Below are 16,145 nucleotides of genomic sequence, written 5' to 3'. Positions count from 1 at the left end.
ACTCCTTGTGTTGTGAGACGTTTTGTTGCCAAATTTGGTGTGATTCCGTTCATTGGTTCAGATGCACAGAGTATTTATAGATAGATAGATAGATAGATAGATAGATAGATAGATAGATACAGATAGATAGATATAGTAATTCAAGCCTGAACTTTCATCAGAAGGTAAGATGAGAAAACTAATTATTCTACTTATGCTACATGATAGGACATCCTTCATAGATAAATGCATAAAAAATACATAAATGCAACAAACATTTTTTCAAGAAAAGAGGGATTGACTCAGTCAAGGAAGCCACAGTAAGATCTTTTTGCAACGCACTGACTCATAGAGTTGCTGCAATCTGAGATTGACTTGACGGCACATAACACACGGACACAGAGACACACAACACACGGACAAACACATGAAATCATTTGTCTTGCTAATATAATTGAAATGTCATGGAGATCCTACATAGGGTTGCATAACTCTCATAACTCTTCCATTGTACAACGTATGCCTAAGTAGAAAGGCAGTGTAAAATAGATGATGATGATGACAAGCTGGAACGTGTCCAGAGGAGGGCGACTAAAATGATCAAGGGTCTGGAGAACAAGCCCTATGAGGAGCGGCTTAAGGAGCTGGGCATGTTTAGCCTGAAGAAGAGAAGGCTGAGAGGAGATATGATAGCCATGTATAAATATGTGAGAGGAAGCCACAGGGAGGAGGAGGGAGCAAGCTTGTTTTCTGCTGCCCTGGAGACTAGGACGCAGAACAATGGCTTCAAACTACAAGAGAGGAGATTCCATCTGAACATGAGGAAGAACTTCCTGACTGTGAGAGCCGTTCAGCAGTGGAACTCTCTGCCCCGGAGTGTGGTGGAGGCTCCTTCTTTGGAAGCTTTTAAGCAGAGGCTGGATGGCCATCTGTCAGGGGTGATTTGAATGCAATATTCCTGCTTCTTGGCAGAATGGGGTTGGACTGGATGGCCCATGAGGTCTCTTCCAACTCTTCGATTCTATGATGATGATGATGGTGATGGGTCTTAAATCCTACTGGGTGACCTTGGAGAAGTCACACTCTCTCAGCCTCAGAGGAAGGCAAGGGAAAACCCTCTCTGAACAAATCCAACCAATTGACACACAATCCAGATTATCAAAGCAGATTATAAACATTATCTGCTTTGTACTGGATTATAGGAGTCTACACTGACATATAATCCAGTTCAAAGCAGATGATCTGTGTTTTATATGGCAATGTTGATGGGGCCTAGGATAGGTTGGCCTAAAACTGGATTTACACTTCCATATAATCCGGTTTTTGAATCCAGTTTATCTGTTTTGAACTGGATTATATGAGGCCCTTCCACACTGCCATATAACATTTAGATTATCTGCTTTGAACTGAATTATAGGACAGTGTAGACTAATATAATCCAGTTCAAAGCCGATCATGTGCATGACCTGCTTTGATAATCTGGATTACATGGCAGTGTAGAAGGGGCCTCAGGCTGGATCTACACTGAATTATATCCCAGAATGCAATCCCAGATTATCTGCTTTGAACTGGTCTTTATGGCAGTGCAGACTCATATAATCCAGTTCAAAGAAGATCATGTGGATTATCTGATTTGATAATATAGATTACAATACAAGGCAGTCTAGAAGGGTCCTCAGGCTGGATCTACACTGAATTATATCCCAGGATCCAATCCCAGATTATTTGGTTTGAACTGGATTATATGTTAGTGTAGACTCATATAATCCAGTTCAAAGAAGATCATGTGGATTATCTGCTTTGGCAATCTGGATTACCTCGCAGTCTAGAAGGGTCTTCAATTTGGATCTACACTGAATTAGACCCCAGATTATCTGCTTTGAACTGGATTATATGTCTGTGTAGACTCATAATCCAGTTCAAAGAAGATCATATAGATTATCCACTTTGGCAATCTGGACTACATGGCAGTCTAGAAGGGTCCTCAGGTTGGATCTACACTGAATTAGATCCCAGATTTTCTGCTTTGAACTGGATTATATATCAGTGTAGACTCATATAATCCAGTTCAAAGGAGATCATGTGGATTATCTGCTTTGACAATCTGGACTACATGGCAGTCTAGAAGAGGCCTCAGGCTGGATCAACACTGAATTATATCCCAGAATGCAATCCCAGATTATCTGCTTTGAACTGGATTATATGCCCCTTTACACACAGCTGTGTCAAATCCACATTGAACTGAGTTAAATGTCAGTGTGGGCTCAGAAAACCCAGTTCAATGCAGACATTGTGTATGATCTACCTGGATATCCTGGACTATAGGGTATAGGTATAGATCTATAGATGTTGCCGTTTTGGGGGGTGGGCTAGATGCCCTCTGGGGTTCCCCTCGGTGGAGTGGAGTGGAGGGAGGCTCCTCCTCTTGCTCCTCCTCCTCCTCCTCTTGGGCCAGCCTTTTCCTTCCTTGGCCAGAAGAGCCAGAGCCAGAGACAGAGAGCCACGCCATGCTTCTTGCCTTCCTCCTGCTCCTCCTTTCCTCCTTCTCTTCCTCCCATTCTTCCTCTTCTTCCTTCTCAGCCGAGCAGCGTTGCTTCTGCCAGGTGAGACCCCCAAAGACCCCCTTAAGACCCCGCACTTCCATAGGAAGCCTCAGGTTTGGGGTAGTTGAGAGAAGAAGGAGGAGAATGGGGTCTGTTTTGTTTTGATCATCATTTCTAGGCTGGGTTTCCCTATCCTGTTATTTTGTCATCATTTTAGTGGGAGTTTCTATTATTATTTCATTTTTAGTGAGAGTTTCCCAGCTGGGTAGTTGTAGGTTTTTTCGGGCTATATGGCTATGTTCTAGAGGCATTCTCTCCTGACGTTTCGCCTGCATCTATGGCAAGCATCCTCAGAGGTAGTGAGGTCTGTTGGAACTAGGAAAATGGGTTTATATATCTGTGGAATGACCAGGGTGGGACAAAGAACTCTTGTCTGCTGGAGCTAGGTGTGAATGTTACAACTGATGACCTTGATTAGTATATAATGGTCTGACAGTGCCTGGAGCAAATCACCTCTCAACAAAAGTTTGCTCCAGGCACTGTCAGGCCATTATATGCTAATCAAGGTGGTTATTATTATTATTGTTGTTGTTATTATTATTATTATTATTATTTGAAACACAACAAGATATCTGTGGAATGACCAGGGTGGGACAAAGGACTCCTGTCTGCTGGAGCTAGGTGTGAATGTTTCAACTGATGACCTTGATTAGCATATAATGGCCTCACAGTGCCCGGAGCAAATCACCTCTCAACAAAAGTTTGCTCCAGGCACTGTCAGGCCATTATATGCTAATCAAGGTGGTTATTATTATTATTATTATTATTGTTATTATTATTATTATTATTATTATTATTATTTGAAACACAACAAGATATCTGTGGAATGACCAGGGTGGGACAAAGGACTCTTGTCTGCTGGAGCTAGGTGTGAATGTTTCAACTGACCACCTTGATTAGCATCTAATGGCCTGACATTGCCCAGAGCAAACTTTTGTTGAGAGGTGATTTGCTCCAGGCACTGTCAGGCCATTATATGCTAATCAAGGTCATCAGTTGAAATATTCACACCTAGCTCCAGCAGACAAGAGTCCTTTGTCCCACCCTGGTCATTCCACAGATATATCAACCCTTTTGCCTAGTTTCAACAGACCTCACTACCTCTGAGGATGCTTGCCATAGATGCAGGCAAAACGTCGGGAGAGAATGCCTCTAGACCATGGCCATATAGCCCGAAAAAACCTACAACAACCCAGTGATTCCGGCCATGAAAGCCTTCGACAATACAGTTTCCCAGCTATTACTATTGCTCAAATATTGCTACTATGTTGCTACTAATGATGGCACCTTTGTTTTCCCATAACCTTTGTTGTTGTCAGCTATTATTATTGTTCCTATTATTGCTACAAATATTGCTACTATATTGCTACTAATGATGGAATCTTTACGTTACCATAATTTTTGTTGTTGTTGTTATTATATTTATTTCTTCTCTCCTTTATCTCTCCCAAATGGGACTTTATTGAGAGTTTTCCTCGAGTTCTCTTTTTTTATCATAACTTTTAGCAAGAGTTTTCATATTATTATTATCATCATCATCCTTACTACGATCCTGCAATTATTTTAACATAATTTAGTGGGGTTTTCTATTATTGTTGATGTTATCATCTTCATCATCATCATCTTCTTCATCATCATCATCATCGTCATCATCATCATCATCATCAAGGTCCTGCTATTATTTTATCATAATGCTGTGGATTTTTCTATTATTATTATTACTACTACTACTACTACTATTTGCTGGTTGTTGAATTGGATCACACATCGGACACGTCCCAAGTGTCTAGGACTGTGTGATGTATTGGCAAATAAGGAAAGGAGATTCCATCTGAACATGAGGAAGAACTTCCTGACTGTGAGAGCCGTTCAGCAGTGGAACTCTCTGCCCCGGAGTGTGGTGGAGGCTCCTTCTTTGGAAGCTTTTAAACAGAGGCTGGATGGCCATCTGTCAGGGGTGATTTGAATGGAATATTCCTGCTTCTTGGCAGAATGGGGTTGGACTGGATGGCCCAGCAGGTCTCTTCCAACTCTAGGATTCTATGATTCTAAGAGCTTTCATATTATTATCATCATCCTTACTAAGATCTTGCAATTATTTTAGCATAATTTAGTGGGGGTTTCTATTATTGTTGGTGTTATCATCATCATCATCATCACCACCATCAAGGTCCTGCTATTATTTTATCATAATGCTGTGGAATTTTCTATTATTATTATTATTATTATTATTATTATTATTTGAAACACAACAAGATGAGTCCAGAGCAGATACTCTGCTGGCTGTTGAATTGGATCACACTTCGGACATTTTCCAAGTGTCTAGGATTATTATTATTATTATTATTATTACTATTATTATTATTATTATTTATTTGAAACACAACAAGATGAGTCCACAGCAGATACTCTGCTGGCTGTTGAATTGGATCACACATCAGACACTTCCCAGTTCACTAGAGTGGCCTTTTGCAGCTGGCAGATGGTACTTGTGTCAGCGCCGATTGTGTTTAAGTGCAGGCCAAGGTTTTTAGGCACTGCACCCAGTGTGCCCATCTCTACTGGGACCACCTTGACTGGCTTATGCCAGAGTCTTTGCAGCTTTATTATTATTATTATTATTATTATTATTATTTATTTCTATGTTACATTTTAAGTGAGAGTTTTTCCAGTTATGGTGATGATATGATGATGATTGATTGATATTATATTTAACATTAATGCTTATGGAGAGTTGCCCAATGTCTAATTGGAGAAATATCCAAATAAAAATGTAATGTTCGTTTGTGGGATTAACAGAACTCATAAACCACTGGACGAATTGCCACCAAATTTGGACACAAGACACCTAACAACCCAATGTATGTCCTTCACTCAAAAAAAATGTATTTTGTCATTTGGGAGTTGTAGTTGCTGGGATTTATAGTTCACCTACAATCAAAGAGCCTTCTGAACCCCACCAACGATGGAATTGAACCAAACTTGGCACACAGTTCTCCCATGACCAACAGAAAATACTGGAAGGGTTTTTTGGTGGGTAGTGTCCTTTGGTTTTGGAGTTGTAGTTCACCTACACCCAGAGATCACTGTGGACTCAAACAATGATGGATCTGGACCAAACTTGGCATGAATATTCCATATGCCCAAATGTGAACACTGGTGAAGTTTGGGGAAAATAGAATCTTGACATTTGGGAGTTGTAGTTGCTGGGATTTATAGTTCACCTACAATCACAGAGCATTCTGAACCCCACCAATGATGGAATTGAACCAAACTTGGCACACAGTTCTCCCATGATGAACAGAAAATACTGGAAGGTTTTTTTGGTGGGAAGTCTTTTGGTTTTGGAGTTGTAGTTCACCTACACCCAGAGATGACTGTGGACTCAAACAATGATGGATCTGGACCAAACTCTACACGAATACTTAATATGCCGAAATGTGAACACTGGTGGAGTTTGGGGAAAATAGAATCTTGACATTTGGGAATTGTAGTTGCTGGGATTTATAGTTCACCTACAATCACAGAGCATTCTGAAACCCACCAAATCTCCCACACAGAACCCCTATGTGGGCCACAGCAACGCGTGGCAGGGGACGGCTAGTGTTATGATAAGAATTAAAAGAGATCATAACCACCATATCATCACCGTAATTGGAGAACATACTGCATGGGGTTTTCTTAGGCTGCATCTACACTGCCCTATACAATCCAGATTATCTGCATTCAAATGGATTATATGACAGTGTCAACTCATATAATCCAGTTCCAAGTAGAACATGTGGATGATCTGCTTTGATAATCAGGATTATATGGTACTGTAGATCCAGCCGAAGTCATCAAAAGCATAGGGCAGGGATTTATGCCATGGGAACAAGTGTGTATGTGCTTTCAGGTTGTGTTGACTAATGGCGTTGCCATAAATTTCATCAGGTTTTCTTAGGCAAGAAATGCTCAAAGGTGGTTTTGCCAGTTCCTTCCCTCTGAAGGACAGCCTACAGCACAGTATTGACTGGCGGTCTCCCATCCAAACACCAACCAGGGCTGACCCTGCTTAGCATCCAAGACCAGATCTCTTCTGGTTGCCTTTAGGGTATTTAGATTGATGTTACATGTATTTCAAAAAAAAGATGAGAAAGAAATATCAATGCTATGGAATGGCAGGAGTTGCAGTTTGGTGATGCATTAGCATTCTTTGCAAGAGAACTAAAACTACAACTCCCATAATGCCATTGCATTGAGCCCAGGCAGTTTAAAGTGGGGCCAAACAGCATTCATTCTACGGTGCACATGTATGTAATATGATATAATTCTATGTTTCTGTCTTTGCAATGGTAAATTGAGGCTTTCGATGGTGAACAGATGCCATTTGGTTGTTGTTGTTGTTGTTGTTGTTGTTGTTGTCTTTTCTGACTTATGGTGATCCCAAAGTGAACCAATCAAGTGGGTTTTGTGAATATAATAATAATAATAATAATAATAATAATAGTAATAATAATAGTAATAGTAATAATAGGTTGTTGTAGGTTTTTTTGGGCTATATGGCCATGGTCTAGAGGCATTCTCTCCTGACGTTTCGCCTGCATCTATGGCAAGCATCCTCAGAGGTAGTGAGGTCTGTTGGAAGTAGGAAAAAGGGTTTATATATCTGTGGAATGACCAGGGTGGGACAAAGGACTTTTGTCTTGAGCTAGGTGTGAATGTTTCAACTGACCACCTTGATTAGCATTTAATGGCTTGGAAGTGCCTGGGGAGAATCTATTGTTGAGAGTGATTTGATGTGCCTAATTGTTTACTCTCTGTTTTGCTGTTGTAATTTTTGAGTTTTTTAATACTGGTAGCCAGATTTTGTTCATTTTCATGGTTTCTTCCTTTCTGTTGAAATTGTCCAAATGCTTGTGGATTTCAATGGCTTCTCTGTGTATTCTCTGTGTAATAATAGTAATAATAGTTCTATTTCCTATCTGCCTCGCCTCCATGGCTCAAGGTGGGTTACAACATTGCTAAAATACCTAATCAATAATAATAATAATAATAATAATAATAATAATAATAATAAATTATTTGTAGACTACTCTCTCTCCCCGAGGGGACTTGGGACAGTTTACAAACACAAGATTCAATGCCCTTAGCAAATACAAACACCTCAAAACAATACAAAATAATAACAGCTCCCAGGATTCCCAGAATTCCCTAGCATTTGTGGTGTAATGTCAAAATAAACCATGTGTAGTTTACGTTTGATCAGCCCATACATTGCCATGCAGATGAACAATAAAGAATAAGTAGTTCACTTTTCTTAGTTCAGAACAGCATATGTGCAATGTGATTGGTTGCATCAACACACATAATGTACTTTTATGAGACATTTAAAATTGTCTTTCTTTGTCCAAATGGATAAACTCCTTCAGCAGCTCATAAAGTAAGAGCACACTCCAAACTCTGTCTCTCTCTGCTTCTCTCTCTGCTGCTCTAAGCACACACATAGCCCAAGCCTGAACAAAAATGTAACAATATCCAAAAGTCCCAGGCTCAGCCTGCTCCCCTGGTGTAGCCCGACCATGCACACGCATAGCTCAAACCTGAACAAAAATGTAACAGTATCCGAAAGTCCCAGGCTCAGCTTTCTCCCCGGTGTAGCCCGACCATGCACATGCATAGCTCAAGCCTGAACAAAAATGGAACAGTATCCAAAAGTCCCAGGCTCAGCCTGCTCCCCTGGTGTAGCCTGACAATACACACGCATAGCTCAAGCCTGAACAAAAATGTATCGGTATCCAAAAGTCCCAGGCTCAGCCTGCTCCCCTGGTGTAGCCTGACCATGCACACGCACTAGCTCAAGCCTGAACAAAAAAGTATCGGTATTCAAAAGTCCCAGGCTCAGCCGGCTCCCCTGGTGTAGCCCGACCATGCACATGCATAGCTCAAGCCTGAACAAAAATGTAACAATATCCAAAAGTCCCAGGCTCAGCCTGCTCCCCTGGTGTAGTCCGACCATGCACACGCATAGCTCAAGCCTGAACAAAAATGTAACAGTATCCTAAAGTCCCAGGCTCGGTCTGCTCCCCTGGTGTAGCCCAACCATGCACACACATAGCTCGAGCCTGAACAAAAATGTAACAGTATCCAAAAGTCCCAGGCTCAGCCTGCTTCCCTTGTGTAGCCTGACAATACACACGCATAGCTCAAGCCTGAACAAAAATGTATCGGTATCCAAAAGTCCCAGGCTCAGTCTGCTCCCCTGATGTAGCCTGATCATGCACAAGCATAGCTCAAGCCTGAACAAAAATGTAACAGTATCCAAAAGTCCCAGGCTCAGCCTGCTCCCCTGGTGTAGCCCGGCCATGCACACACATAGCTTAAGCCTGAACAAAAATGTAACAGTATCCAAAAGTTCCAGGCTCAGCCTGCTCCCCTGGTGTAGCCCAACCATGCACACGCATAGCCCAAGCCTGAACAAAAATGTAACAGTATCCAAAAGTCCCAGGCTCAGACTGCTCCCTTGGTGTAGCCAAATAAATCAGCTTCATGCTTCTTATTTTACAGTCGACACACACACTCACAGATTCCTTACATGCTCCAACAACATTGAGCCACATTAAAGTGGTGTCAAACTGCTTTATTTCTACAGTGTAGATGTGCCCTAGGTCAGGATCCTCATGGGCCCACACAGCTGAATCAAATCCCACAGTGTCTGCTTTGAACTGGAATATATGGCAGTGTGGACTCAGATAACCCAGTTCAAAGCAGATACTGTGGGATTTTCTGTCTTGATAGTCTGGGTTATATGGCTTTGTGGATGAACCCATGGTTTGGGTACTGCAGTGCAATTAAGTTTTCCAAGCACTATTTAAGACCAAAGAGGAATTAAAATGATGTAAAACAATAAATTAATGAAATGACATGCATTCGAAAGGGACTCAAAGCCAGAAGAGGATTGCTAGATCGATGCAAAACTTTTGCAAAGTTGTGCCCAATAGCCTTTGCAAACACATGCATTCACTCTGCTTTAGAAAGCCTTAAGGAAAGTGCACTTTCACCCAGGAAGAAGCAGAACAGAAAGCCTTGGAAGATTTGCATCTCTGGGTTTTACCACTTCCTTTTTGTCTACGTGCCGCAAGGCCACTACCGCAATCTTGCTGGGAAATTATTCCTGCTTCGAGGTGTTGGTTTTCTGAGTTGGATTTCCTGCTTGTTGCCTCACCCTTTGAAGAACGGAAGAGGCCGCTCGCCCAAAATAAGGGTGTGAAAACTCCCTTTGAGTGGCAGACAATAATAATAATAATAAATGCATTCGAATCTAAGCTGGAAAGTTATATGCTTTTTTTCACTTTAATGTCCCCTGTTTCTTCCAAAACAATAACAACAACAAATTTATATAAATAAAAATGTAATGTTCGTTTGTGGGATTGACATAACTCAAAAACCACTGAGCGAATTGACACGAAATTTGGACACAATTCACCTATCAGGCCAACGAGTGACCATCACCCATAAATTTATTTATTTCATTCATTTCTACCCAGCCCTTTCCCCCACACACATACACACACACACACAAAACTTCAGCAGAACAGACTTAAAAACCCCCAAAATACACCATATATACATATACACATACACTCATATACATATGCACATGCACACATTCATACACACATGTATATATATGCACAAATGCACACAAATATACACATATACACACATACATATACATGCACACATATACATATCCACATACATACATACATACACACAAATATGCAAGCACACACATATTATCGGAACTCAGATGCCTTTAAAGAGCCAGACACAGTATTGCAAACAATCCACAGACCTCACTACCTCTGAGGATGCTTGCCATAGATGCAGGCGAAACGTCAGGAGAGAATGCCTCTAGACCATGGCCATGCAGCCCAAAAAAACCTACAACAACCCAATCCAGAGTTTATTAAATCAAAGAAAACAGAGCTCATTGACTCGCGTGGCTTCTTCTCGGTGGTCTTGCAGCTCTTCTGATGTCTGAGGTGGAGTCTCCATTGGCCTGTAGAGCCCAGTTCAGGTGGTTCAGTTCATCTTGGAGGAGGTGGGCTTCGCAGATTCTTTTTGCACGGTCTGCCAAGGCTTTGATGGTGCTTCTTTTTTGACTTGGGTGATGGTTGGAGTTTTTATGTAGATATCTATCTGTGTGTGTGGGTTTTCTGTAGACGGTGTGACCCAATTGTTGATCTGGTTTGCGGATGACTAGGACATCTAGAAAAGGCAGTCTTCCTTCCTTTTCTTTTTCCATGGTGAACTGGATGTTTGGGTGGATGGTGTTCAGATGGTCCAGGAACCTGTTGAGTTCTTCTTCTCCATGGCTCCAAATGGTGAAGGTGTCCTCCACATATCAGAACCATATCGTGGGCTTTTTGGTTGCTGTCTCCAGGGCTTGTTCTTCAAAGTGTTCCATGTAGAAGTTAGCTATGACCGGGCTGAGAAGGCTCCCCATAGCTACTCCATCTTTCTGTTCGTAGAACTCATTGTCCCACTGAAAGTAACTGGTGGTGAGGCAATGGTGAAACAGAGCTGTGATGTCTTCTGGGAACCTCTGGTTGATGAGTGCCATGGTGTCTGCTGCCGGGACCATGGTGAATAGAGACACCATAGAATCATAGAATCATAGAATCAATGAGTTGGAAGAGACCTCATGGGCCATCCAGTCCAACCCCATTTTGCCAAGAAGCAGGAATATTCCTGATGAGGTTGGGGAAGCAAGAAGCCATCTTGTTCCCTTCTGCTTCAGGATAAGCCTTGTCTTAAAGGGCACTAGAAATCTAAGTAAGTGTTTAAAATCAGTTGCTTTGAGTGTGCCACATCGAAGCTGACCAGTTTGTCGTTGGTATTTAGCTTGAGATTGCTGATTTTTTCTATGAAGTGGGCTGAGTCCTTGATGTAGTGTGTAGTGAGCCCAATATGGCTTTGTAACTGTGCAGCAAGAAATTTTGCTAAGTTGTACGTGGGGGATCCAATGGCACTCATGATGGGTCTGAGTGGGGTGGATTCCATATGGATTTTGGGGAGTCCATAAAGCCTAGGTGGCTTTATGCAGACTGTAGCCAGGAAATCAGAAGACGCTTCCTTCTTGGGAGGAGAGCAATGTCCAGTCTCAATAAAATAGTAAAGAGTAGAGACATCAGACTGGCAACAAAGATCCGCCTAGTCAAAGCCATGGTCTTCCCTGTAGTCACCTACGGATGTGAGAGCTGGACCTTAGGGAAGGCTGAGCGAAGGAAGAGAGATGCTTTTGAGCTGTGGTGCTGGAGGAAAGTTCTGAGAGTGCCTTGGACTGCGAGAAGATCCAACCAGTTCATACTTCAAGAAAGAAAGCCCGACTGCTCACTGGAGGGAAGGAGACTAGAGACAAAGTGGAAGTCCTTTGGCCACATCATGAGGAGACAGCAAAGCCTAGAGAAGACAATGATGCTGAGGAAAGTAGAAGGCAAAAGGAAGAGAGGCCGACCAAGGGCAAGATGGATGGATGGCATCCTTGAAGTGACTGGACTGACCTTGAAGGAGCTGGGGGTGGTGACGGCCGACAGGGAGCTCTGGCGTGGGCTGGTCCATGAGGTCATGAAGAGTCGGAGACGACTGAACGAATGAACAACAAAGCCTAGGTGGAAGGGCTTCCGATTTATATCCTGCTTTGTCTCTCCAAAAGAAGAATCATTTCTATAGATCTAAGGTGTTATATATTGAATATAATACTGCTTTAAAAATCCCTATTAGCTTATTCCAGCCATAGAAAAGAAGAGTCTCGTGAAACCTTGAAGACTGTGCAATTTAGCTTTGACGTTTTCCAAGCCTGATGATGCCAGTGTCGTCATTGTTGGACGTCACTTGATTGTTTTGGAATATATTTAAACAAACCTGTTTCTTCCACAGGTGACAGGGCATCTCGACGACTGCACCTGCGATGTTGAGACGATTGACGCCTACAACAATGGCAAGGTGTTCCCTCGGCTGCAGGAACTCCTCGAAAGCGATTATTTCCGATATTACAAGGTAACTCTTGGGATTTATTCCCTAATATCTTTGCAAGTCTTTTCTCAAAACACATACTTGTGAATATGGGGGCATTATTTGGCCTGCAACTCCCATCATCCACCTATCACAGGCTGATGGGAATTGTAGTCCTTTGGACTCTGGATAATAATCCACTGTTTCCTCAATCCTGATGTTACAGAAGGCACACTGTGCTTCCAAAATAGGGATGGGAGCCATAGAACCCTTGGCCTTTGTAGGACTGCATCTCCCAGAATTCAGTAGAATGCTGGGAGTTGCAGTCCAAGAACATGTGCAGGGCTGCATGTTTTCAAACTACAAGAAAGGAGATTCTATCTGAACATTGGGAATAACTTCCTGACTGTAAGAGCTGTTCAGCAGTGGAACTCTCTGCCCCGGAGTGTGGTGGAGGCTCCTTCTTTGGAAGCTTTTAAACAGAGGCTGGATGGCCATCTGTCGGGGGTGCTCTGAATGCGATTTTTCTGCTTCTCAGCAGGGGGTTGGACTGGATGGCCCAGGAGGTCTCTTCCAACTCTAGGATTCTATGATTCTATTAAACTCCAACCTAGCCGTTTCGTTTTAATTTCCTTACGAGTCAAATATCAGATGTGGTTAGTTGATGATAATATTGTCTTACTTCTGGTCCCAGCATCCCCCATTATGTAAAGCAAATGCAATTTGTATTCTATTTTAGGGAAGAGGGGAAACTGAATAACTTGCAATACCCAAGACTGTATACTTGGGTATTACAAGACTGTTGATTAACATCTACAAGAAGTCATTGGGTGAGATAATAATAATAATAATAATAATAATAATATAAAACTTTATTTATACCCCACCACCATCTCCCCAAGGGGCTCGGAGTGGCTTACATGAGGCCAAGCCCAACAACACATCAATAAAACAGGAAAGCAATAAACAAAACAATACAATGCTTTGGTACTCTGGATTATATGGCAGTGTAGAAAGGATCTGGACTGGGAATCAGGCTGCTGTCCAGATGTAATTCCCAGCAGCCTCACTAACACAGGGTGCATCTACATGGCAGAGCTAATTCAGTTTGACTCCGCTTTGACTGCCATGGTGCAATGCAATGCTATGGAATCTTGAGATTTGTAGTTTTACAAGGTCTTTAGCCCTCTATTATTATTTATTTATTTACTATATTTATATACCGCCTCTCTCAGAATGAAAGGCAACTCAGAGCGGTTTACAAATGGCAACAATTCGATGCCTCAACAATCATAACAATTAAAAAAATATAGCAATCATAAAATACCATTAAAAACATCAGCACACAATATAAAAATATAAAACCGTACAAGCTTTAAAATATTGTCGTAGGCGTCTCGTATCAAGTCATTAGTAGTACTACACTACTAAAATATAGTATTTATCCATGGCTTAACTGCATCAATTCTGCAGTGTAGATGCACCCATAGACGCGAATGAGGAATGTTGGGAATTGCTGTCCAAGGTTTGGAGAGTTACATGATTCTTATCATGAGACATGATACATGGAAGAACCAAAGAGTCAAGCAAACAGGACAAAAATGGGCTTTTAGTTTCATTGCAGATTATTATTGTTGTTATTATTATTACTATTGTTATGTGAGTTGAATCCAGGGAATGGGGTGAGCTCCTTCTGTTAGCCCCAGCTTCTGTCAACCCAGCAGTTTGAAAACATGCAAATAAGTAGATCAATAGGTACTGCTTCTTCGGGAAGGTAATGGCGTGCCATGCCATGTGGTCATGCTGGCCACATGAGCTTGGAGGTGTCTATGGACAATGGCGGCTCTTTGGTTTAGAGATGGAGATGAGCGCCAACCTCTAGAGTCAGACATGACTAGACTTAATGTCACGGGAAACCTTTACCTTTTTTCATACCTGCCTGGTGGCACAGTGGGTTAAACCCTTGTGCTGGCAGGACTGAAGACCAACAGGTCACAGGTTCGAATCCGGGGAGAGCGTGGATGAGCTCCCCCTGTCAGCTCCAGCTCAACATGCAGGGACATGAGAGAAGCCTACCACAAGGATGGTGAAACATCAAATATCCTGGCGTCCCCTGGGCAACGTCCTTGCAGACAGCCAATTCTCTCACACAAGGAGCGACTTGCAGTTTGTCAAGTTGCTCCTGACACAAAAATAATAATAACCCTGCTTTATAACTCCCGAAGGAGACACAAAGCAGCTTAACATAAAAGCATTAGTATGCATTTTAAAACATGCAAACATGAAACAGAATTAAATATAAGCAATATTTTAAAATTTCCAGTTAAAAGCCATTTTAAACATATTCAAAGTTAAAGTTAAGGTTGGGCTTGACTTGGTAGGTCAAGCTTTCCTCCCTCTTTTGGGTCACTTTTGGGTTTTTTCCCTTTCTGTATTGAAAAGACTTTTCCTCCGTGTCTTCCCATCTCTTTAGGTGAATCTAAACAAGCCGTGTCCTTTCTGGAGCGACAACAGCCACTGCGGGATCAGAGACTGTGCCGTAAAGCCTTGCCCAACGGTCAGTGCAGAAAAGCCTCGTATTCTTTCATACAATCATAGGGTTTTAGAGAGTTGGGGAGCAACCACAGAGAAGGCCTCCCTCTCTCGTTCCCACCAGCCATGCTTGAGACAGGGTGGGACTGAGAGGAGGGCCTCCTCTGCGGATCGCAATGCTTGGGCCGGTTTGTATATGGAGATGCGGTTCTGCAAATAGCTTGGGCCTGAACCATTCAGGGCTTTATAGGTAACGACCAGCACTTTATATTTAGCCCACAAGCAGATCAGCAGCCAGTGGAGTAGAACAACTACTTTGAAAGTCAGGACCGCACAATTCAACAGGAAATACTCTTTGAAACCAGGAATGGAATATATTTCAAATTTTGTTACATAGTGTTGTTTGTAAACATTTTTGTAGGAAACAGGATAATAAAATGAAAAGTATCAATGTGCCAGGGTTTAACACAGCTGGTAAAATCATCAGCAATGATAACGTCTACCAACCGAAAGGTTGCTATTTTGAAGCCCCGGGTTGGCGTGAGCTGCCGACTATCAAGTTCAACTGACTGCTGACCTAAGCAGTTAGAAAACAGCTTGTGCTGTAATTAGAGAAATTAGGTACTGCTAAAACAAGTTTGGGGAGGGGAGGGGGGGGGAGGTATTTTACGACAGCATAAAAAGAAAAAGACCAGAAAATGGCAGTAACTAAAAAGGAAGGAGGAAGTCCTGATGGCTGTTTGTCATAGAGCATGGAGCGACAGCACCCCCTTGTGACTGGATTTCAAGCACAACTTTCCCAATGTCAATACAACATGTCTCCATTCTGTCTATTCCATTCTCTTCATCCTGGAAAGAAGTGACAAGTGGAGTGCCACAAGCAGAGTTCCGTCCTGGGCCTAGTTGTGTTCAACATTTTCATTAATGACTTGGATGAAGGGCTAGAAGGCAGGATCATCAAGTTTGCAGACAACACCAAATTGGGAGGGATAGCCAAGACTCCAGAGGACAGGAGCAGGATTCGAAACGATC

The 16,145-nt window shown here is 42.2% G+C and overlaps 1 protein-coding gene across 1 annotated transcript in view; it reads left to right on the top strand.

The window, feature by feature from the left end:
* Positions 1–2,437: 2,437 nt before the first annotated feature.
* The window catches only part of ERO1A (endoplasmic reticulum oxidoreductase 1 alpha), a 43,819-nt gene continuing 30,111 nt past the window's right edge, over positions 2,438–16,145 (top strand). The window contains exons 1-3 of the mRNA XM_067463115.1: positions 2,438–2,582; positions 12,507–12,626; positions 15,055–15,138. Coding sequence (XP_067319216.1) covers positions 2,487–2,582; positions 12,507–12,626; positions 15,055–15,138 — 300 coding nt within the window. The 5' untranslated portion in view covers positions 2,438–2,486. The remainder of the gene's footprint in view (positions 2,583–12,506; positions 12,627–15,054; positions 15,139–16,145) is intronic.

This window comes from Anolis sagrei, chromosome 1 (genome assembly GCF_037176765.1).
Source record: "Anolis sagrei isolate rAnoSag1 chromosome 1, rAnoSag1.mat, whole genome shotgun sequence".
Lineage (NCBI taxonomy): Eukaryota > Metazoa > Chordata > Lepidosauria > Squamata > Dactyloidae > Anolis > Anolis sagrei.
This window is presented reverse-complemented; position numbering and strand designations above follow the sequence as displayed.